General features: G+C 40.0%; 1 protein-coding gene across 3 annotated transcripts in view; it reads left to right on the forward strand.

Annotated features, from left to right (window-relative positions):
• Nucleotides 1-22,918, forward strand: part of LOC115156993 (E3 ubiquitin-protein ligase COP1) — a 36,760-nt gene extending 13,842 nt beyond the window's left edge. Inside the window, exons 9-20 of one of the 3 annotated variants that reach the window (XM_029704818.1) lie at nucleotides 263-323; nucleotides 617-731; nucleotides 1,039-1,174; nucleotides 2,014-2,157; nucleotides 2,363-2,471; nucleotides 9,126-9,204; nucleotides 9,362-9,478; nucleotides 17,634-17,751; nucleotides 19,755-19,879; nucleotides 20,179-20,339; nucleotides 21,189-21,233; nucleotides 21,566-22,918. In XM_029704818.1, the coding sequence (XP_029560678.1) occupies nucleotides 263-323; nucleotides 617-731; nucleotides 1,039-1,174; nucleotides 2,014-2,157; nucleotides 2,363-2,471; nucleotides 9,126-9,204; nucleotides 9,362-9,478; nucleotides 17,634-17,751; nucleotides 19,755-19,879; nucleotides 20,179-20,339; nucleotides 21,189-21,233; nucleotides 21,566-21,583 (1,228 nt within the window). In that variant the 3' untranslated portion in view covers nucleotides 21,584-22,918. Of the gene's footprint in view, nucleotides 1-262; nucleotides 324-616; nucleotides 732-1,038; nucleotides 1,175-2,013; nucleotides 2,158-2,362; nucleotides 2,472-9,122; nucleotides 9,205-9,361; nucleotides 9,479-17,633; nucleotides 17,752-19,754; nucleotides 19,880-20,178; nucleotides 20,340-21,188; nucleotides 21,234-21,565 lie in introns of all 3 variants that reach the window. The other 2 variants (XM_029704819.1, XM_029704817.1) reach the window with 2 other exon arrangements.
• Nucleotides 22,919-25,039: the final 2,121 nt, after the last annotated feature.

Raw genomic sequence — 25,039 nt, forward strand, 5'->3', positions numbered from 1 at the left:
GCAGTTGTAAATGAGAACTTGTTCTCAACTGGCCTACCTGGTTAAATAAAGGTAAAATAAAATTTATTTTTGCTTTTGTTTAACACGTTTTTTGGTTACCACATGATTCCATATGTGTTATTTCAGAGTTTTGATGTCTTCACTATTTTTCTACAATGTAGAAAATAGTAAAAATTAAAGAAAAACCCTGGAATGAGTAGGTGTGTCAAGTTTTGATTGGTACTGTATATATACTTACAGTAACTAAGTCTTGTCTTTGCAGTAGTCTTATAGATTCTACAGAGTATGTGAGTCAACCTCCAGGTTTTGGTGGAACTTCACAGGTAAGTCTGACCCACTGTAATTTTCTGAGAGGCATACGCTGCATCCCAATTCTCCACCCTTCTAGTCATCATGGATTTAAATGCATAGGATTGGTGTAAGCATTGGCTGGGGTGAGTTTTCACCATTGTTAAATCCGTGCGACAAAGTGTGCAAGTTTACACTGGGAGAAGGGTGGAAATTCGGAACGCAGCCATAGAGAACCATTCATTTTGGTGTTTCAGCTTCACGAGCTGCAAATGTATGTGTTTAATGTCCCATGTTTGTGATTTTAAGTCTTCTATTTCACCGTCAGGGGAAGAGACAAACATGGTACAACAGCACTCTGGCTTCTCGGAGAAAGAGGCTCACAGCACACTTTGAAGATCTGGAGCAATGCTACTTCTCTGACCGGATGACGCGGATAACAGGTAACCTCTAGGTTTCAGTAGAATTTGGATTATACAGTGCTACTTAAAGGGCTTCTCTAGAATGAGGTCCATATCTGGGTGAAGTCATGTCCTTGTATTCCAAAAGAAAAAGGTTGACAGCATCTCCCACAAATGACCACAACAAGCCACAACAACTTTTAGTTGACTAAACTACATTATCTTGCAGAACATATTTTAGGCTTGAGGTTCCTGCCAAGACATGAGGACAAATCCCATAATATACAACTAAAACATTATTAATTTTTTAAGTGTGTTCTGCATTCAATATTTGTTTGTCTTGTTTTAGATGACACCAGGAACTTAAATCAACTGGATGATTTCATGGAGTGTCTCTCAAAGTTCACACGCTTCAACTCTGTGCGGCCGTTGGCGACCCTGTCTTATGCTAGTGATCTCTACAACGGCTCCAGTATTGTCTCTAGGTAATGTCAACTGTCAAACACAAAACCTTTTGATGGCTTAGCTTATTAGTTACTGTCATAGGGCCAGTTTCCCAGACCTTGACTGAGCCTAGTCCTGGAATAAATCAAATCAAGTAGACCTTAGTGAAATGCTTATTTACAAGCCCTAACATATAATGCAGTTAAAAAAATAGAAAATACCTTTAAAAGAATAAGAAATAAAAGTAACAAATAATTAAAGAGCAGCAGTAAAATAACAGTAGCGAGACTATATACAGGGGGTACTGTTATAGTCAATGGGCGCGGGCACCGGTTAGTCGAGGTAATATGTACATGTAGGTAAAGTTATTAAAATGACTATGCATCGATAATAACAGAGTTGCAGCAGGTTAGATTCTCCATTGAGCTTTCTTTTTCATCCAGGTCTAGGTTTAATTAAGGTCAGAGAAACCGGCCCTTTGAGTCCACCAGCTTTCTGATTCTACCAGCTTTCTGATTCTACTCGTTAGATTTAGCTCCATCCTAATGGTTAGTATGTACTTTGACCTGCAGAGGGTGCTCTTGTATCACAATTTGCCACTGGAGTGTAGCAGAAGGTACTGCAATGTCGGTTGCTGCCTCTATCTCTATGGAAAAATTACAATCTAATGGGAGACATGGTGTTTTTTCCAGTTGGTGCCCCATTCCCTATATAGTGCAGGTCAAAAGTAGTGGACTGAACTATATAGGGAATAGGCTACCATGCTTTACAAATCATGAAATATTGCTTCATTGCACCTACATTTACCATTGTTTTACTCATTTGATGTGACCTCTTATTGGCTATTGATCTTGATGTTTTGCTCTTTCTGTCTCTGCAGTATTGAATTTGACCGTGACGGCGATTACTTTGCCATCGCCGGCGTCACCAAGAAAATCAAGGTGTTTGAATATGGAACTGTGATCCAGGATGCTGTGGACATTCATTACCCTGTCAATGAAATGACGTGCAACTCCAAAATCAGGTGCCCTTTAACCCCGTTTTTAACGTTGATAATTACCAACTCGGTATTACAATATAAACTATACACTTAACAATTTGGGGTTTCGTTTTAAAAGCTGGCATAGATTTCTGTATATGTTTTCTATATCTAGCATATTCATTAATCCTCCTAAAAACATGGAAGAACAGTTCTCGGCTCTTACAGCACCATGCATTTTGTATTTCAGCTGTATCAGCTGGAGCAGCTACCACAAGAATCTGTTGGCTAGCAGCGACTACGAGGGAACAGTCATCCTGTGGGATGGTTTCACTGGCCAAAGGTCAAAGGTCTATCAGGTATGCACCAGGGGCCTCCTTTATAACCACATTTCTGTAGAGCTGTGGGCAGAATGTTTTGATATTTTGCAGTGACATTTTCAAACTAAACATGCATGCTGCCGATAGCGAGTGCCTGTCCCCGCATCCTGCAAGATTGACTGTATATTGGAAACAATTTAAAAGTATGCTTCAGCCCACACATCTATTCAAAGGATGAGTTGTTGTTCAATATTTTGTTTATTAATAGATTATTGTGTTTCTATCGGACAGCCACACTGTAGCCTCCCCATACTTTCAAGTATTTTAAATAAGCTATCGGTCTATTTCCTGTGTTGGCAGAATGTTACATTTTTTGCTATAATTTATGCTGTATATGGCAAAGGATTGTCCGTTTCTGAAAGAGGCAATGATGGCAAATTGTGGACCTGTCAGCAGAACGTTTGAATTCAACAATGTCGTCGAACATCTCATTCCAAAATCATCTGCATTAATATGGAGTTGGTCCCCCCTTTACTGCTATGACAGCCTCCACTCTTCTGGGACGGTTTTCCGCTAGAATGTGGAACATTTCTGCAGGGACTTGCTTACATTCAGCCATGAGCATTAGTGTGGTCGGGCACTAAATTTGGGCAATTATGCCTGGCTCGCAGTCGGTGTTCCAAATCATCCCAAAGGAGTTCGATGTGTTTGAGGTCAGGGCTCTGTGCAGGCTAGTCAAGTTCTTCCACACCGATCTCAACTAACCATTTTTCTATGGACCTCGCTTTGTGCACGAGGGCAATGTAATGCAATGTCATGCTGAAAGGGTCATCCCGAACCTGTTGCCACAAAGTTGGAAGCACAGAATCGTCTAGAATGTCATTGTAGCGTTAAGATTTCCCTTCACTGGAACTAAGGGGCCTAGCCCGAACCATGAAAAACAGCCCCAGACCATTGTTCGTCCTCCACCAAACTTTAATGCTCTATGCATTCAGGCAGGTAGCGTTCTCCTGGCATCCGCCAAACCCAGATTCATCTGTCGGAATGTCATATGGTGAGTGTGATTCATCACTCCAGAGAACAGTTTTCCATTGCTCGAGTCCAATGGTGGCGAGCTTTACACCACTCCAGCCGACACTTGGCATTGGGCACGGTGATCTTAGGCCTGTGTGCGGCTGCTTGGCCGTGGAAACCCATTTCATGAAGCTCCCGACGAACATTGCTGACGTTGCTTCCAGAGGCAGTTTGGTTGTGTGAGCTTGTGTGGCCTACCACTTCACTGTTGTTGCTCCTAGATGTTTCCACTTCACAATAACAGAACTTACAGTTGACCTGGGCAGCTCTTGCAGGGCAGAAATTTGACATTTTGGCATCCTATGACAGTACCACGTTGAAAGTCACTGAGCTCTTCAGGAACGCCATTCTTCTGCCAATGTTCGTCTATGGAGATTGCATGGCGGTGTGCTCGATTATATACACCTGTCGGCAACGGGTGTGGCTAAATTAGCCAAATCCACTAATTTGAAGGGGTGTCCACATACTTTTATATATATATATATATATATGCTGGACATTGTCTGAGACATTGTCTAGGCTTCTCAAAACAAATTGAAATTACTGTAGGCTACACACAGTAGTAGTATCCATGCTATAAACCGCACTGCCTAGGGGATTACATACAGCAAAACTTGAAAATATACTGAACAAAAATATAAACGCTACATGTGGAGTTAGTTTTTATAAGGAAATATGTCAATTGCAATTAATTAATTTGGCCCTAATCTATGGATTTCACATGAATGGGCAGGGACGGAGCCAGGCCCAGCCAGTCAGAATGAATTTTTCCCCACTAAAGGTCTTTGTTACAGACAGAAATACTCCTCAGTTTCATCAGCTGTTCAGGTGGCTGGTCTCAGACGATCCCGCTGGTGAAGAAGCCGGATGTGGAGGTCCTGAGCTGGCGTGGTTACACGTGTTCTGGGTTGTGAGGCCTGTTGGACATACTGCCAAATTCTCTAAAACAGTGTTAGACGATCTTTCTTCTGTTGCCTGTTTGAGTGTTTAATAGCCTACTGGTTCTGTGAGCACCAAGCCTCATGCAACGAAAAAATGTTGGCGAAAGCAATTTCACAGATTCAGCTGTTTTTTTTAAATCGTTGCTATGCTGTGATAAAGGCATTACAATTTATTTTCAGTTAGGACAGACTGGTATTACTTAAGTTATTTAGTGTTGTTTACACTGTTCCAAACAGGCAGAAAAATTATATTGTGATCTAACAGCACCTGTTTGTCACACATAATATACACGCAGATCTCATTTCTATACCCTCCTTTTTCTTGATCTCCATTTTGTTATTGCAATTATTATTATGATCATAATAATAAGTAATGTTATCATTAGTAGGTTTTGTATAGTAGCCTTGTATAACCATCAAGCTGTAGGCCTCAGAGCGCGTCCTGTTTAGTCTTAATTAGAGGTCGACCAATTAATCGGAATGGCTGATTAATTAGGGCCGATTTCAAGTTTTCATAACAATCGTAAATCGGTATTTTTGGACGCCGATTTGGACTTTTTTTTTTTCCTTTTTTTTTTTTTTTTTACACCTTTATTTAACTAGGCAAGTCAGTTAAGAACACATTCTTATTTTCAATGACGGCCTAGGAACGGTGGGTTAACTGCCTTGTTCAGGGGCAGAACGACAGATTTTTACCTTGTCAGCTGGGGGATTCAATCTTGCCTTACGGTTAACTAGTCCAACGCTCTAACCACCTGCTTTACATTGCACTCCACGAGGAGCCTGCCTGTTACGCAAATGCAGTAAGAAGCCAAGGTAAGTTGCTAGCTAGCATTAAACTTATAAAAAAACAATCAATCAAGCATAATCACTAGTTAACTACATTTACATTTTATTCATTTAGCAGACGCTCTTATCCAGAGCGACTTACAGTAGTGAATGCATACATTTCATACATTATTTTTTTCCCCCCGTACTGGTCCCCCGTGGGAATCGAACCCACAACCCTGGCGTTGCAAACACCATGCTCTACCAACTGAGCCACACGGGACCAACTACACATGGTTGATGATATTACTAGTTTATCTAGCCTGTCCTGCGTTGCATATAATCGCTTAGGTACACGTTGCTCCAACCATAAACATCAATGCCTTTCTTAAAATCAATACACAAGTATATATTTTTAAACCTGCATATTTAGTTAATATTGCCTTCTAACATGAATTTCTTTTAACTAGGGAAAATGTGTCACTTCTCTTGCAACAGAGTCAGGGTATATGCAGCAGTTTGGGCCGCCTGGCTCGTTGCCAACTGTGAAGACTATTTCTTCCTAACAAAGACAGCTGACTTCGCCAAACGGGGGAAGATTTAACAAAAATTTGCGAAAAAAGCACAATCGTTGCACGACTGTACCTAACCAAAAACATAATTTGCCTTTCTTAAAATCAATACACAGAAGTATATATTTTTAAACCTGCATATTTAGCTAAAAGTAATCCAGGTTAGCAGGCAATATTAACCAGGTGAAGTTGTGTCATTTCTCTTGCGTTCATTGCACGCAGAGTCAGGGTATATGCAACAGTTTGGGCCGCCTGGCTCGTTGCGAACTAATTTGCCAGAATTTTACGTAATTATGACATTACATTGAAGGTTGTGCAATGTAACAGGAATATTTAGATTTAGGGATGCCACCCGTTAGATAAAATACGGAACGGTTCCTTATTTCACTGAAAGGAAAAACGTTTTGTTTTCGAGATGATAGTTTCCGGATTCGACCATATTAATGACCAAAGGCTCGTATTTCTGTGTGTTATGTTATAATTAAGTCTATGATTTGATAGAGCAGTTTGACTGAGCGGTGGTAGGCACCAGCAGACTCGTAAGCATTCATTCAAACAGCACTTTCGTGCGTTTTGCCAGCAGCTCTTCGCTGTGCTTCAAGCATTGCGCTGTTTATGACTTCAAGCCTATCAACTCCCAAGATTAGGCTGGTGTAACCGATGTGAAATGGCTAGCTAGTTAGCGGGTGCGCGCTAATAGCGTTTCAAACGTCACTCGCTCTGAGACTTGGAGTAGTTGTTCCCCTTGTTACACTGGCAATACTGTTACACTGGCAATACTAAAGTGCCTATAAGAACATCCAATAGTCAAAGGTATATGAAATACAAATCGTATAGAGAGAAATGGTCCTATAATTCCTATAATAACTACAACCTAAAACTTCTTACCTGGGAATATTGAAGACTCATGTTAAGAGGAACCACCAGCTTTCATATGTTCTCATGTTCTGAGCAAGGAACTTAAACGTTAGCTTTCTTACATGGCACATATTGCACTTTTACTTTCTTCTCCAACACTTAGTTTTTGCATTATTTAAACCAAATTGAACATGTTTCATTATTTATTTGAGGCTAAATTGATGTATTATATTAAGTTAAAATAAGTGTTCATTCAGTATCGTTGTAATTGTCATTATTACAAAAATAAAAAATATGGGCCGATTAATCGGTATCAACTTTTTTTGGGGTCCTCCATTAATCGGTATCGGCGTTGAAAAATCATAATCGGTCCACCTCTAGTCTTAATACCGTAACTTCCTTAGGCCTATATTTCAATACTTATATAGGCTACTTTATCAATCAATCTTTTATTCATTAATGTCATCACACAACATACGAGTCATTCATGCTTTGAAATGCAATCAAGCAAAATTAGCTTAAACAATAAATTCACGAATGCATGCAACAGTTTTTAGTGTGCTGTAATAAAGGTTTTATCTCTTTTTTTACAGACTCTCTTTGTTTACACTGTTCCAAATAGTCTGAAAAAGTTATTATTATCTAACAGCAACTGTTTGGCACTCACAATACTCACGCAACGCTTGCTCCTCCTATACCCTACAAGTTTCTGCATCTCCAGTAGTTTCCACAACTAAGTAAAATGTCTTCCACAGATCTGACTTCCCCTTTCCCTCCTGAGCAACCAGTAAACATTTGCCAGTTTCAAGTTTCTTTTGCATGTCTTCCTCATCAATTTCGGGGAATAGGGATTTTTTTCTCCTAAACAAATGAGCTATTTCGGTAACAGATCTTTTTAGTCATAAACAATTAAACTAAATGTCTGAAATTAGGTTGCAGCTTCAGCACAGACAGCACAAACACTTGCTGTGGTGCCTTTTCACTGCAGTAGGGAGGAGAGTGAGAAGGTGCGCCAGTCACACAGGCACTCACTGTAAAAAAAAAATGTAAATCGTGACCATCGGGCTCTTGAGTCATTTGTGTACTTAAAGCATCAGACAAGCTCAGTGCTTGTAGTTGTCACACAACACCTGCAGGAATGTCCACCAGAGCTGTTGCCAGAGAATTGAATGTTAATTTACCAAAAGCCACCTCCAACGTAGTTTTAGAAAATTTGGCAGTACATCCAACCGGCCTCACAACTGCAGACCACGTGTAACCACGCCAGCCCAGGAACTCCACATCCGGCTTCTTCAGCTGTGGGATCGTCTGAGGGGGTGCTGAAGCGTATTTCTGTATGTAATAAATCCCTTTGTGGGGAAAAACTTGTTCCGATTGGCTCTTCCTGGCTTCCCAGTGGGTGGGCCTATGCCCTCCCAGGCCCACACATCACTGCGTCTTTGCCCAGTCATGTGAAATCCGTTGATTCGGGCCTAATTCATTTATTTAAATTGACTGATTTCCTTATATGAACTGTAACTCAGTCAAATCTTTGAAATTGTTGCATGTTGTTTTTTTATATTTTTGTTCAGTATAGATTCCTGTGTAATTCTTTTACATTCCAGAAATAAAACACACACCGTTTTCGGTCTTCTCACTAACAGCAAATGGCTGCATCATATTTAGTTTTTATGATTTATTTTATTTAACTATGCAAGTCGGTTAAGAACAAATTTCTTATTTACAGTGATGGACGACGCTAGGCCAATTGTGCGCCACGCCCTATGGGACTCCCAATCACGTCCCAGATGTGATACAGCCTGGATTCGAACCATGGACTGTAGTGACGCCTCTTGCGCTGAGATGCAGTGCCTTAGACCGCTGCGCCACTTGGGAATCCATGAATAAGCGTGTCATATTCCTCATTTGCACAAAATACTTAGCCCTAATTGCCTGCTTGCAATACAATACTTCAACCACTAGAAGATGTGCGTACGCATGGTCTAAAGTTTGCATGGAGGAAAGGACATTCTCCCGTCAAGTTTTTATTAATGTCAACTATTGTGGGAAAACTGGCACACACACATTTTGGTGTATATTTTGTACGTATGCATGGTTTATAAATGTTTCCCCTGGCGCACTCATTCCCGAGGTTCCCCACTTTCAAATACCTGTCCTCCAATACAATGGAACAGACCACAGCTGTGGATATTGTTGCTGCTAATGCATCCTACTATACCCAGAAGCTTTTACCTTTTGTTTGTTTCTTTAGACACTACAGTATATCCATTTACTAAATGGAAGCGTCCACTTTGCAGATGTATTGTATTAAATACATATTTCATGCACTCTGTCTTAAAAGTTAACCATTGCTAAAATATACAATGTTCTTCTGGGCTAGTGAGATTTTTGTTGTTGGTAGAATGCTCTGTAGATTTGAAATCTCTTCCGTTATAGAAGTCAGTTATGTTTGTTTCACACCTATGATGTTCCTTCAGGAGCATGAGAAAAGGTGTTGGAGTGTCGATTTCAACCTCATGGATCCCAAGCTTCTAGCCTCTGGTTCTGATGATGCAAAAGGTAATGTTGAAACAATGCAATCGTTTGTTTGCACTTCTCCCTGTGTCTTAATAAACAAGATGCCTGCTGGATTTAAAGTGAACATAGTGCTAGTTTCAACATCTTTGGTGTTTTGTTATTAATCTAGGATTGCATCTGGTTTTTGTTTATCTTTCAGTGAAGTTATGGTCTACCAACCTTGACAATTCAGTCGCCAGCATCGAGGCCAAAGCAAATGTGTGCTGTGTAAAGTTCAGTCCAACGTCGAGGTATCATCTTGCTTTTGGTTGTGCAGGTATGTTCATCTGTGACGCTACAATGCATTCGGAAAGTATTCAGACCCCTTGACTATTTCCACATTTTGTTACAGCCTTATTCTAAAATGGATTAAATAAAATAAATCCTCATCAGTCTACACACAATACCCCATAATGACAAAGCGATAACAGCTTTTTAAAAATGTTTCCACATTTAGTAAAAATAAAAATCAGAAATACCTTATTTACATAGGTATTCTGACCCTTTGCTATGAGAATAGAAATTGAGCTCAGCTGCATCCTGTTTCCATTGATTATACAACTTGACTGGAGTCCACCTGTGATAAATTGATTGGACATGATTTGGAAAGAGGCACACCTGTTTATATAAGGTATATAAGAGCAAAAACCAAGCCATGAGATCGAAGGAATTGTCTGTAGATCTCCGAGACAGGATTGTGTCGAGGTACAGATCTGGGGAGGGGTACCAAAACATTTCTGCAGCATTAAAGGTCCCCAAGAACACAATGGCCTCCATCATTCTTAAATGGAAGAAGTTGTATTTAATTTTCTTTTTAGCCTCTCCCCAATTTCGTGATATCCAATTGGTAGTTACTCGGGAGAGGCAAAGGTCGACAGCCGTGCGTCCTCCGAAACACAACCCTGCCAAGCCGCACTGCTTATTGACACACTGCTTGCTTAACCCGGAAGCAAGCCGCATCAATGTGTCAGAGGAAACACCATCCAACTGGTGACCGAAGTCAGTGTGCATGTGCCCAGCCCGCCACAAGGAGTCACAAAAGCGCGATGGGACGAAGACATCCTCAAACCCGGATGATGCTGGGCCAATTGTGCGCTGCCTTATGGGTCTCCCAGTCGCAGCCGGCTGAGAAAGCCCGGGATCGATCAAGTGCCTTAGACCGCCGCGTCACTCGGGAGGCCCTAAATGGAAGAAGTTTTGGACTTCCTAGATCAGACCACCCGGCCAAACTGAACAATCGGGGGAGAAGGGCCATGGTCAGGCAGGTGACCAAGAACACGATGGTCACTCTGACAGAGCTCCAGTGGTTAGTGTTGGGCCAGTAACCGAAAGGTTGCTGGATCGTCTCCCCGAGCTGTTCTGCCCCTGAGCAAGGCAGTTACCCCACTGTTCCCGGGCGCCGAAGACATGGGTGTCGATTATGGCAGCCCTCTGCACCTCTCTGAATCAGAGGGGTTGGGTTAAATGTGGAAGATGCATTTCAGTTGAATGCATTCAGTTGTACAACTGACTAGGTATCCCCCTTTCCTCTGTGGAGATGGGAGAACCTGCCAGAAGGACAACCATCTCTGCAGCACTCCACCAATCAGGCCTTTATGATAGACTGGCTAGACGGAAGCCACACCTCAGTAAAAGGCACATGACAGCCTTTTACCATTTTCTCTGGTCTTAAAAAAACAATATTGAAGTGTCACGTCTGGAGGAAACCTGGCACCATCCCTACCGTGAATCATGGTGGTGGCAGCATCATGCTGTTTGAATGTTTGTCAGCGGCAGGGACTGGGAGACTAGTCAGGATCAAGGAAAAGATGAACGGAGCAAAGTACAGAGCGATCCTTGAAGAAAACCTGCTCCAGAGTGCTCAGGACCTCAGACCGGGGCGAAGGTTCACCTTCCAACAAGACAACGACCCAAAGCACACAGCCTAGACACCGCAGGAGTGGTTTCAAGACTCTGAATGTCCTTGAGTGGCCCAGCCAGAGATCGGACTTGAACCCGATCCAACATCTCTGGCGAGACCTGAAAATAGCTATGCAGCGATGCTCCCCACCCAACCTGACAGAGCTTGAGAGGCTGGGAGAAACTCCCCAAATACAGGTGTGCCAAGCTTGTAGCTACATGCACAAGAAGACTGGCAGCGATTGCAGCATCGAAAGGTGCTTCTACGAACTACTGAGTAAAGGGTCTGAATACTTATGTAAATGTGATATTTCAGGGGTTTTTTATATATAAATTTGTGAACATTCCTAAAACCTTATTTTTCACTTTGTCATTGTGGGGTATTGTGTGTAGATTCATGACGAAAATAAATACAGTTGTAACTTAGCAAAATGTGGAAGTCACGGGGTCTGAATACTTCCCCGACTGGGTGATTCTCACAATCTTGGTTTCTTTGATTTCAAACATGAAATCTTTAAAAATACTTGCATCAACAAATTTCCTTTTTAGGCATTAATAACAAGGTCTGAAGTGTTTGAGCATTAGTTTATAAACATTTACTGACAATTTAACACCTTTTGAACATATTTTCCAAAACAAGTCCTTAAAAATCTCATTAAAGCAATGGTCTGAAAACATCAAGACCATTATCAAAGCTAATACATTTTCACATTTTTTAAAAATGGATTATTAAGTCATGCACAGTTACTTGAAACTCTCTGAAGTAATATATATTTTTAAATTAACATTTTTATTTGATTTTGACTGATTTCTCTCATTACCGCAACACCTTCCGCAATCTACAACCTAATATTTTGAATATTTCATTGAAACCGGACGTATTTTCAAAATGTGGCAAGCCTGAAAGAACACAACGTATATATTCTGCACATGTATTTAAAAGCAAACAACTATTTTTCCATTCATTAAATTAACATTTAAATGAACACCTGTTACGGTAATGATACATAGTTTTCGAAAATGAGGTTGATGATTTCGGTAATGATAATAAGTATACTAAGACTGAGGTATGGTTAAAAACATTATACAATTTGATGTAGAAAATAAATTGGATAATATTGGCACAATCATGGATTCAAGTTCAATCAATTTCATTCTGCAGTGCTTCAAAAGTACAGAACAAACAATAGTGCCTTGCAAAAGTATTCACCCCCTTGGTATTTTTCCTATTTTGGTGCATTGCAACCTGTAATTTAAATAGATTTTTATTTGGATTTCATGTGATGGACATTGACAAAATAGTCCAAATTGGTGAAGTGAAATGAAAGAAATTACTTGTTTCAACAAAAAAAATAAACGGAAAAGTGGTGCGTGCATATGTATTCACCCCCTTTGCTATGAAGCCCCTAAATATGATCTGGTGCAACCAATTACCTTCAGAAGTCTAATAATTAGTTAAAGTCCACCTGTGTGCAATCTAAGTGTCACGTGATCTGTCACATGATCTCAGTATACAGTTGAAGTCGGAAGTTTACATACACTTAGGTTGAAGTCATTAAAACTCGTTTTTCAACCACTTCACAAATTTCTTGTTAACAAACTATAGTTTTGGCAAGTCGGTTAGGACATCTACTTTGTGCATGACACAAGTAATTTTTCCAACAATTGTTTACAGACAGATTATTTCACTTATAATTCACTGTATCACAATTCTTGTGGGTCAGAAGTGTACATACACTAAGATGACTGTGCCTTCAAAAAGCTTGGAAAATTCCAGAAAATGATGTCATGGGTTTAGAAGCTTCTGATAAATGATGTCAATTAGCCTGAGTCAATTGGAGGTGTACCTGTGGATGTATTTCAAGGCCTACCTTCAAACTCGGTGGCTCTTTGCTTGACATCATAGGAAAATCAAAACAAGTCAGCCAAGACCTCAAACAAAATTGTAGACCTCCACAAGTCTGGTTCATCCTTGGGAGCAATTTCCAAACGCCACACACTCACACAATACCCAATAATGACAAAGCAAAAACCGATTGAGAAATGTTTTGCAAATGTATAAAATAATAATTTTAAAACGTGTTTTTATACATAAGTATTCAGACCCTTTGCTATGAGACTCAAAATTGGTGCATCCTATATACACAGTAAAACAAGTCCTATATCGACATAACCTGAAAGGCCGCTCAGCAAGGAAGAGGCCACTGCTCCAAAACTGCCATTAAAAAAAAGCCCGACTACGGTTTGCAACTGCACATGGGGACAAAGATCGTATTTTTTGGGGAAATTTCCTCTTGTCTGATGAAAAATAGAACTGTTTTGCCATAATGACCATCGTTATGTTTGGAGGAAAAAGGGGGAGGCTTGCAAGCCAAAGAACACCGTCCTTACCGTGAAGCCTGGTCGCAAATGGGTCTTCCAAATGGACAATGACCCCAAGCATACTTCCAAAGTTGTGGCAAAATTGCTTAAGGACAACAAAGTCAAAGTATTGGAGTGGCCATCACAAAGCCCTGACCTCAATCCCTTAGAAAATTTGTGGGAAGAACTGAAAACTCCTGTGCGAGCAAGTACGCCTACAAACCTGCCTCAGTTACACCAGCTCTGTCAGGAGGAATGGGCCAAGATTCACCCAACTTATTGTGGAATGCTACTCAAAACGTTTGACCCAAGTTAAACAATTTAAGGGAATGCTACCAAATACTAATTGAGTGTATGTACACTTCTCACCCACTGGGAATGTGATGAAAGAAATAAAAGCTTAAATAAATCATTGTCTCTACTATTATTCTGACATTTAACATTTTTAAAATAAGATGGTGATCTGAAGACAAGGCATTTAACTAGGATTAAATGTCAGGAATTGTTAACTGAGTTTAAATGTATTTGGCTAAGGTGTATGTAAACTTCCGACTTCAACTGTATATACATCTGTTCTGAAAGGCCCCAGAGTCTACCATACCACTAAGCAAGGGGCACCACCAAGCAAGCGGCACTATGAAGACCAAGGAACTCTCCAAACAGGTCAGAGACGAAGTTGTGGAGAAGTACAGATCAGGGTTGGATTATAAAAAAAAATGTCAAACTTTGAACATCCCATGGAGCACCATTTTAAATCCGTTATTAAAAAATGGACAGAATATGGCACCCCGACAAACCTGCCAAGAGAGGGCCGCCCACCAAAACTCACGGACTAGGCAAGGAGGGCTTTAATCAGAGAGGCAACAAAGAGACCAAAAATAACCCTGAAGGAGCTGCAAAGCTCCACAGCGGAGATTGGAGTATCTGTCCATAGGACCACTAAGCTGTACACTCCACAGAGCTGGGCTTTACTGGAAGAGTGGCCTGAAAAAAGCCATTGCTTAAATAAAAAAATAAGCAAACACGTTTGGTGTTCGCCAAAAGGCATGTGGGAGACTCCCCAAACATATAGATGAAGGTACTCTGGTTAGATGAGATTAAAATTGAGCTCTTTGGCCATAAAGGAAAATGCTATGTCTGGCGCAAACCCAACACCTCATCACCCCGAGAACGCAATCCCCACAGTGAAGCATGGAGGTGGCAGCATCATGCTGTGGGTATGTTTTTCATCGACAGGGATTGGGAAACTGGTCAGAATTGAAGGAATGATGGATGGTGCTAAATACAGGGTAATTCTTGAGGAAACCTGTTTGTCTTCAAGAGATTTGAGACTGGGTCGGAGGTTCACCTTGCAGCAGGTCAATGACCCTAAGCATACTGCTAAAGCAACACACGAGTGGTTTAAAGGGGAAACGTTTAAATGTCTTGGAATGGCCTAGTCAAAGCCCAGACCTCAATCCAATTGAGAATCTGTGGTGTTGACTTAAAGATTGCTGTACACCATCGGAACCCATCCAACTTGAAGGAGCTGGAGCAGTTTTGTCTTGAAACATTGGCAAAAATCCCAGTGGCTAGATGTGCCAAGCTTATAGAGACATACCCAAGAGACTTGCAGCTGTAATTGCTGCAACAGGTGACTCTACAAAGTATTGACTTTGGGGGGTGGTGAATAGTTATGCTCTCTCAAGTTTTCTTCTTTTTTTTTTTGTCTTATTTCTTGATTGTTTCGCAATAAAAAAATAGTTTGCATCTTCAAAGTGGTAGGCATGTTGTGTAAATCAAATTATACAAACTCCCCAAAAAGATATTATAATTCCAGGTTGTAAGGCAACAAAATAGGAGAAATGCCAAGGGGGTGAATACTTTCGCAAGCCACTGTAGGCTAAAATGAGAGAACACACAAAACAACACATATACAAAAACATTAGAATAGCTCGTCATCATCACTACACACACTGGCCTGTAAAGTGTCTCTTGGGGATAATGTTTCTATGACCCCAAGCTGATGCAGCGTCTTTATCTTCAAGCCAAAGTTTAATGCGTTTTGCAAGCACGTTTCTCTGTGACTTTTCGCTGGCCAATCCAAAATGGCTTAAGTTTAAATAATTAAGGCTTGGAAAGGTTGTGCCTTAACAGACAAATCTTCTATGAAAATATTCCGTAAGAGAGCCTATCTCGCCCTTAAAAAAAAAAAAAAATCAGGATTTTCCATTTATTACAGTGGAGATCTTGATGAAGGAAGTGGCTAACAAGTTTGCGTTAGTCTTCTCTGGCTGTTATTGGGTGATGTTCTCTGACCTCTCTTAGTAGTTTTCTTCTGGACCTCTCTGCCTTCCATGTTGACAATTACCTGCTTCCTCTTGGCCATCATCTCAAGTCTTTTCAGTCTTTCCTTTAGGTTGACCATCTCTTTGGTCCTCTCCAGCAGCTTCTTTTCTGTGTAACGCAGCTTGACCTCAATTTTGATAGTGTTTTCTTTCTTCTGTTCCTCTTTTTGGGTGATTCCTTTGGGGTAGATGTCTTCATTGGTCCTGGTGTCTGTAGAGATGTCTCTCTTCTTTTATGAGTTGAGTTGATGGCAGGGACATTTACCTGCTGAGGTGAGAATGGTTGTTGTCTTGGGGAGGCTGTGTCTTCTTGAAGATTTTGAATAACTTCATTTGCTTCTTGGACATGTTGAAGTGTTATGTCCAATACAGCTTTTAGCTGTTTCTTTCTTCTGTAATACCTTTTTTGAGTTTTCCTGCAACTGTTTTCTTCTTTTCATGTTGCTTCTTTGTCAGATCTTGAGTTTTCTTGATTTTACAATTTCGTTTTTGATATCTGGAACTGGAAAGGTAGCATGACATGAAATGAGCATGTCTCAAACATGGGAAGAATCTTACTGTTATGGACAAGTCATCCTATAGTAGAGACTGAATGGCTTACAGACTGTGTGTGTGTGCATCCTGCAGTAGGGAATGAATGCTTACAGACTGTGTATGGACATCCTATAGTACAAACTAAATGGCTTACTGTGTGTGTGGTGGATGTGACTTCCTATAGACACTGTATGAGGGCATAGGCTTCCTATAGAATGTATGTGTGTGTTATTTATTTATTGCTGTAACCTCTCCAACCCCGAACCTCTCTCTCTCCTTCCTTTGGTACTCTTCCAGCAGTTCTGTGTTGGTGTAAATGTTTTCTCTGAATTGTCAGCCAAGCCTTCGCTAAAGCTTTCTTTTTGTCCCTTGCTGACTGTCTGCAATTAAACAGGACATAAAGCAAAATATCAACCATTAGTAAATAATATTTAAATTAATAGTTAATTATATATATTTTAAAAATATAGTCTGTATGATTAAATTCTCATTACCGAAGCAGAAGTTCTCTCTACCGCAACTGGCCTTAAATTGCAGCGGTAAGTGAGAATGGATGATAGAGGAGACATAACTAAGCAAATGTTTACTCAATGTACATAATTAGACATTAATGAAGTATATTTTCATAGAACACTTTCAATGTAACGTTTTTCGAAATGTGGAAACCTACCTGTATCTGTAATGATAATTAATTATGTTGTGTACGCAGTCTGACAAGAGAATGTTTTTAACTTTTAACTGGAGAAATATAAAGAGATCTGCTTACCTGGTAGCCATCTTGAAGGTACTGGCAGATGTGTTGCTTCATTCAAAATCAAACTTTGTTTAAAGTTCTCTGTGTGTGTAAACAGTCCTTCAAAAATGAGGATGAGAACATCAGTCATAGACACTTCATTTTTCCACAATTTCATTATTATTATACATGAATATTCAGTTCAAATTTTTTCTGTCATTTGAAAATGTATAGAACATCCATTGAATTTTTCAGAATATTTTCATTTTACTCTGTTTTAAATTACAACATAACATGCATTCAGACAGCTGGACGCATTGCAGTAATGAGAATTTCAGCAGAAAATGCAATAAAATACAAAAATAATTAATTACTATGTTGAAATCACTCTTTGTGCAAGGTAGAGAACACCTATCTTATGATATTTTGTTATATTACTAAATTACATGTTTTATATTTAAAATCATTACTGCCATGGTATTTTAATGGTTTCATGAGAATGACCTGAATGCGCTGCTACTTCTTCCAAACCCCCTCCCCCAAATTACAACTGTGTCCTTTTCTGCGTTTTCTCCCAGACCATTGTGTCCACTACTACGACCTCCGCAACACTAAACAGCCCATCATGGTGTTCAAAGGCCACAGGAAAGCTGTGTCCTACGCTAAGTTTGTCAACGGAGAGGAAATTGTATCTGCGTAAGTCATTTCAATCAAATTAAGTTCTGGGTTGTCACGGTTTGACATTTTGAATGACTATGGTAAATGTTCCCCAAATCAACACAGCATTTGCCTTTTAGGTCACTGATCTTAATTCTTTAGAGTCTAAGACGTTGGGTGGTGCAAAACTGACAACATATGGAATTGTTTAAAGATGGCCATACTATGGACCATAGAAACACATTGAATAACACATTCATGAATGGCAAAATGGACATAAAAAAACTGGGTTGTTCTTTTCACTATGTTCTACATTGTAGAATAAAAGTAAAGACAAACTATGAAATAACACATATGGAATCATGTAGTAACCAAACAAGTGTTAAACAAATCAAAATATATTTAATATTTTAGATTCTTCAAAGTAGCCACCGTTTGCCTTGATGACAGCTTTGCACACTCTTGGCATTCTCTCAACCAGCTTCATGAGGTACTCACCTGGAATGCATTTCATGTAACAGGTGTGCCTTGTTAATTTGTTGAATTTATTTCCTCTAGTGGCCAATCAGTTATGTTGTGACATGGTAGGAGTGGTATACAGAAGATAGCCCTGTTTGGTAAAAAAAACAGGTCTATATTATGGCAAGAACAGCTCAAATAAGCAAAGAGAAATGACAGTCCATCATTACTTTAAGACATGAAGGTCAGTCAATCCGGAAAATGTCAAGAACTTTGAACGTTTCTTCAAGTGCCGTCACAAAAACCATCAAGCGCTATGATGAAACTGGCTCTCATGAGGACCGCCACAGAAAAGCAAGATCTAGAGTTACCTCTGCTGCAGAAAATAAGTTAAGATTTACCAGCCTCAGAAATTGCAGCCCAAATAAACGCTTCAGTGTTCAAGTAACAGACACATCTCAACATCAACTGTTCAGAGGAGACTGCGGGAATCAGGCCTTCATGGTTGAATTGCTGCAAAGAAAGCACTGCTAAAACACACAAATTTGAGATTTTTGGTTCTAACCGCCGTGTCTTTGTGAGACTCAGAGGAGTTGAACGGATGATCTCCGCACATGTGTGGTTCCCACCGTGAAGCATGTAGGAGGCGGTGTGGGGGTGCTTTGCTGGTGACACTGTCTGATTTATTTAGAATTCAAGGCACACTAAACCAGCATGGATACCACAGCATTCTGCAGCGAAATGCCATACACTCAGTGGGAGTATTATTTGTTTTTCAACAGGACAATGACCCAAAACAAAGGGCTATTTGATCAAGAAAGAGTGATGGTGCTGCATCAGATGGCCTGTTCTCCACAATCACCCGACCTCAATCCAATTGCGATGAGTTGGACCGCGGAGTGAAGGAAAAACAGCCAACAAGTACTCAGCAAATGTGTGAACTCCTTCAAGACTGTTGGAAAAGCATTCCTCATGAAACTGGTTGAGAGAATGCCAAGAGTGTGCAAAGCTATCATCAAGGCAAAGGGTGGCTACTTTTGAACAATCTAAAATATATTTTGATTTGTTTAACACTTTTTTTGGTTACTACTCGATTCCATGTTTTTTTCATGGTTTTGATGTCTTCACTATTAGAAAATGGCAAAATAAAGAAAAATCCTTGAATGACTAGGTATGTCCAAACTTTTGACTGGTGCTATATATATATACCTTTTTTTTATGTAGGCACAAAACTACCTTCACACTTCCATTAATTTTTTAAAAACTGTTACAGGTTCCTTTCACGGTAATCCCGTGACATTTGTTGGGGGGTTGTAGAGTAAAATATAGAACACCATAGTGAGAGACTCATCTTCTTTCCATAGTTTGTTGGTCAAACCGTTCGGACGCTACAGACAAATCTGCAAGAGAAATGAATTTAGGGATGTCTAACATACATACTCTAGCTCTGTCACTTTTCACTGCAGATGTGGAAGGGCGACATCAGTGAATGCAGTGCGTTGATACGCATCCGATGCAAGAAAAACATGCCTCTAGCTGAAGTGCATGTTCTGCTGACATATTTCCTCTTCTGTACCACACAGCTCAACAGACAGCCAGCTAAAGCTGTGGAATGTAAACAAGCCCCACTGCTTGCGCTCATTCAAGGGCCACATCAATGAGAAGAACTTTGTTGGCCTTGCCTCCAATGGAGACTATGTTGCGTGTGGTAAGTGGGACCGAACCATGTCGACCGCTGCATGCTGTGTGGTGCTGGAAAAGTCCAGCGCCACACATTTGAAAATGCTTTTACTCAGATTGACACAATCAGATTGACATTCAGATGTGGCTTTAGAATTCATGCTGTTTGGGAACTAAATTACCAATTGTGGATGTGTTTGCAGTTGTTTAAGAATGCCTTTTGGGTGCTTTCAAATGTAGTGAGTACTTTTATATGATGAGTACTAAAAGAACTGATGAAATGCCAGATATTGGAGTTCAATTACTGACAGACGTGTTTCTCTGCAGGAAGTGAGAACAACTCTCTGTATCTATACTACAAAGGCCTGTCCAAGACACTGCTGACATTTAAGTTTGACACTGTGAAGAGTGTGCTGGATAAAGACAAGAAGGAAGATGACACCAATGAGTTTGTCAGCGCCGTATGCTGGAGAGCTATGCCTGACGGGGTAAGTGTGTGTTTGTCAGACCAGTGGAGATTCGTATGTCTGATATCCAGTGTATATGTCTGCGTTAAGCCTTTTGAATCGGCTCCAAACAAAGTATTTACTGACAATAAATGCCTGTCTTGTGACCTTAATAATGCCCCCAGTGTAGGGTGTATAAGAAGCTAGTGTATTCCTCTAGGCAGAATGACACCACTGTCCAGTGGAGCATGTTATTACTCTCTCACACAAGGACAAGTAACTGCCACAAGAATGGCTCATTACACAAACAGTTTGGTCTAAAATAATGGTCACTATCTCAAACACATCAAGCCAGCTACAATTTCCATGGTTGGTAAATAGAAGAACACAGGGTTGAACTACCTGGCAACAGTCGTCATCCATGGTGTGTCACTACTTAAATTAACCCCCCTCGTCACTGCTTAAATGACCCCCCCACCCCTTTGATGAAGTCTATGGGCCAAAATGCATCGGTTTCAACAATAAAGAAGCATTTTTATTAAGACCACTGCATATTTTCCAAGAGTTACTGAATTTCCTCTCCTGTTCAGTTTGCTCCTCAATTCATGCACCTTGGTTGTAGAGCGAGGTATCAAAATTGTTCCTTTTTCTTTTCACTGAATTTCCCTTAGCAGCATAGCTCAGTTTTCTACTGGTTTTGCACCATACGAAGTTGATAACCTGATGATATTGTTTGAATATTATAGATACATTTATAGACACTCTTTTTTGAGGCCACATTGTTCTTATTTAGTAAAAGCATAATTAGGGAAATAGAATAATGTTGGTGTCAATCAACCACGGGTACTAATTTAAGTTTCATGGTTTGTGTTTTTCTGACCTCTCTTATAGGACTCCAATGTGCTGATTGCTGCAAACAGTCAAGGAACAATCAAGGTTTGCTTTTTGATTGTATTTAACTGTCTACTTATGTACTTAGCATTTACAGTCTTTCTCTTGTTGGGAACTCGCAATGACCATCTTATCGCAGGCTGTCAATTGGAGTCTATGGAGAGTTTTTCAGCCTGGATAAAATGTAGACTACAAAGGCTGCCCAATTCTGATATTTTCTTTCCAGTAATTGGTCTTTTGACCAATCAGTTCTTTTTCAGAGCTGATCTGATTGGTCAAAAGATCAATTAGTGAAAAAAATATCAGAATTGGGCTGCCTGTGTAAATGCAGCCATGGTGTATCCTTCCTGCTCACATGTATTTTTCTCTCATCATAGGTACTTGAACTTGTTTGAAGGTCCATCAGATCTTCTCATCAAAGCCTCTGGAAACTACTGCTCCATTTCATGGCCAGTCTGAGTCTGGGGATTGGAGCATAGTGGCTTGGTTGAATGGAAATTTCGTCATTCAGGATCTGAGGAACTGACCAGGTTGGAAAAATGAACTAAACCGAAGTCCTTTGATTTTAATGAGCAAGAATACTTCGGAAAAGACTTTGAGCGGATCGTACACTAGTATTGTTGATGTATATAATTCAGTGACATTGAGGAGGGCCTTTCTGCACAAAAGTGGAAGATGAATCTTTTGAAATCCTCTTTTTGAATAAAGTTATTGACCAATAGAACATTTTAACATGATTTGAGGTTGAATTGAAATGTGTTATTTTTAATAAGACCTTGTACAAATGTATTTCACAAGAGGTACATCCAGCAAGAAGCTACATTTTAAAGGCCAAAGCACAAGTCAAAACAAAAATAAAATGCTAAATGACTCATCTTTGTATGAATGCTTTTTGAGCCCATTGTGTCATCTTCAATAGTCTTTGTTTTACCCCTATATTTGGCCTATGTGTTTGATTCAAGGAATGGTGACACCTTTAAACTGGACATGTTTTCATTCTGCAAGGAAGTTTTCAATGGTGTGGCTTTGCATTAAGAATGTTGTTAAGTGTTGACAATGTTTGCAAACTCAACAAGAATCACTGACTTTGAGACATTTCTCATGCTACAGTATATTTCTCTTATGTCAAATTAAACTAAACATGTATTCGATAATACAAATCCTGTCTCAAATACTTTCATTTTGTATTAAGTCATGATGCATGGTGCAACCACTTCAACACATGAAATGAATTGGATTTGCTAGACAGCCGAGACTTACAGTACTTACCTATTTTCTGATAAACGACCAAGAGATGTTTGTTATTTGTATATGTTAATAAATTATTTGCAGAGAATTTTGTCTTTGCATTGTTATTCTTGGTTTAAAAAAAGAACAATGTAACACTGAAATTGAGTAGTGTAATGCCAAATTCTAGAAAGTTTCTGACTTCGAAGTAACATCTGTGATCTTGATTACTTTGATACTGTATCTTCACAATTTGTACAGGACCGCTTCCTTGAACCATCAATTTACCATTAATTATTTACAAGACTGTTTTCCTTGTCACCCCTTGAGTTCCTAAATATTATTTTCTATAATTAGGCCTACCGGTATCTGAAATATATTCAGAAAATCCTCTCCTTTTTCAGTTTTGGCTTACTTTGACTATTAAATAATTATTGTAATGTGTACGTGTTTAATTGTACCACTCAATTCCCATGACTTGTAACTGAAATAAATTATTAACTGAATGAACAGCTTCTTTCTTTTGCTGGTATACATGTCAGCAATTGTCAGTAGTTAGAAGCTGATGATTCTTTTTTTACTCCAGCACACCTCTAGCTTAATTTTCTCCCCATGCAGCACCATGGTAACAGACATCCTCTTCTGTTACTGCAACCCTTTGGAGTGGATCCTGTGCCTGAGGACGCTACTCAGAAGCCCTTCATGTAGCAGCTCCTCTCTGGGTTAGCTTGCAGTGTCCCACCTGTAGTCAGCCTGAGAGCATCATTACAGTCCAGCTGAGGGAGAGAAAATAGGACCCAACTGTCAATCACATCATGAGGCACTTCACTCTGTCTCTCTTTATCTCGGTCTGTCTCGCTCTCTGTCTCTTTCTCTCACTCTCCCATACAGTGTATTCTTAAGTTGGTGGAACCTGGGCATTGGAGTTTGTGATTGATTCATTTCTGATGTACTGCCTCAGTTGTTTATCGTGATCTGCACAGCACATCTACTGAGGGTGGCATCTCTTTATCAGATAACAGGGATCCAGGCTTTTAAGATGTCGATTAAAAGATGAGAACTGCTCTCTGGAAAGAAATCTAGACTTCAACACGTTAATGACTGAGGGATTGGTACTTCAGCACTGAGTAAATTACTGGCTTCCTCAACAATAGCTTATTAGTGTGATTGAAGCCTAAGATACCATTAGTTATGTTTTTATGCATTGATGTGAGAAGCTTTTTACACTTAGGTACCCTCAAAGATGAATGTTTTCTAAATGGAAGAATTTGAGGGTTGTGCTATTTATTAATCTATTTCATAAGACAGTAAATATGACTTCTGAAGGAGGAAGGTTATCCATTTACTCTTTCTGTCAGTGAAAACAATATTCAATAAGATCAAAGGTTATCGTAAAATGATACTCCCCCCCACACACACACACACATCCCTACACTACTGACATTTACAAAAGCATTTAAGCAGCAGGGTAAGTAGTCAGGAAGTCTGTCATTTGACTTGTAAACAGACAGGTTCTATTTGACACCTTTGATTTTGACGTGGAGATTTCTTGTCTTCCCACATGTAATCAGACTGTCAGTTCTGCTACCATACTCTGTCATTTTCACCTCAATCTCACTATCTATTTTCCACTTCTGTGAAGTAGATGTGTTTACTGCAATTTTCCTGAGCTTGTATTGTCACCCATTGACTTCAAAATTCACAATGAACAGAACAGCAGAGAGCTGTCATTGTCCTTTATTTTTTTTTATTTTTTTTTTCAAATTTTTACCCCCTTTTTTTCCCCAATTTCGTGATTACCATCTTGTCTCAGTGCTGCAACTCCCCAACGGGTGAAGCGAAGGTTGAGTTATGCGTCCTCCGAAACATGACCCGCCAAACCGTGCTTCTTAACACCCGCTCGCTTAACCCGGAAGCCAGCTGCACCAATGTATCGGAGGAAACACTGTTCAACTGATGACCGTAGTTAGTCTGCAGGTGCCCAGCCCGCCACTAGAGCGCGATGAGCCAAGTAAAGCCCCCTCCCCGGCCAAACCCTCCCCTATCCCGGGTGATGCTGGGCCAATTGTGCGCAGCCCTATGGGACTCTCACTACAGCCTGGATCGAACCCCACACTGTAGTGACGCCACAACACTTCGATGCAGTGCCTTAGACCACTGCTCCACTCAGGAGGCAGCCATTGTCCTTTCTGAACAGCCTTTGTATTCTGCTCGTGGATGCAAAATTACCACCACCCCTGTCTCCAGCAGTCTCCTCAAAATTGCCTTGACAAAATACCTGCCCATTAGTAACTTTGCTCCCTTTCTTACTGCAAGCCACTCAAATCAAAACAGCTGTAGTTGAAGAGTGTGTCAAGGAAGGGCATACCTTTCTTCTACCCCTAGAATTTAGTGTAAATTAAGGTTACTTTTGAGGTCAGGATTATTGTTGTTTAAAATGTTGGCTGTACTTTCAATTGCATAAAGACATAAGCTTCTATTGGGTATTGAATATGCCCTCAATAATCTTGTTCGTTAAGTAAAGTTATTAAACAAATAATCTATTACCATGATAAGCACATTTCTGTTGGTCATTTATACTAAACTTTTGACTACTTTTATACACACATAAGTACATTCGTCCC

The sequence above is a fragment of the Salmo trutta genome, chromosome 21, assembly GCF_901001165.1.
Source record: "Salmo trutta chromosome 21, fSalTru1.1, whole genome shotgun sequence".
NCBI lineage: Eukaryota > Metazoa > Chordata > Actinopteri > Salmoniformes > Salmonidae > Salmo > Salmo trutta.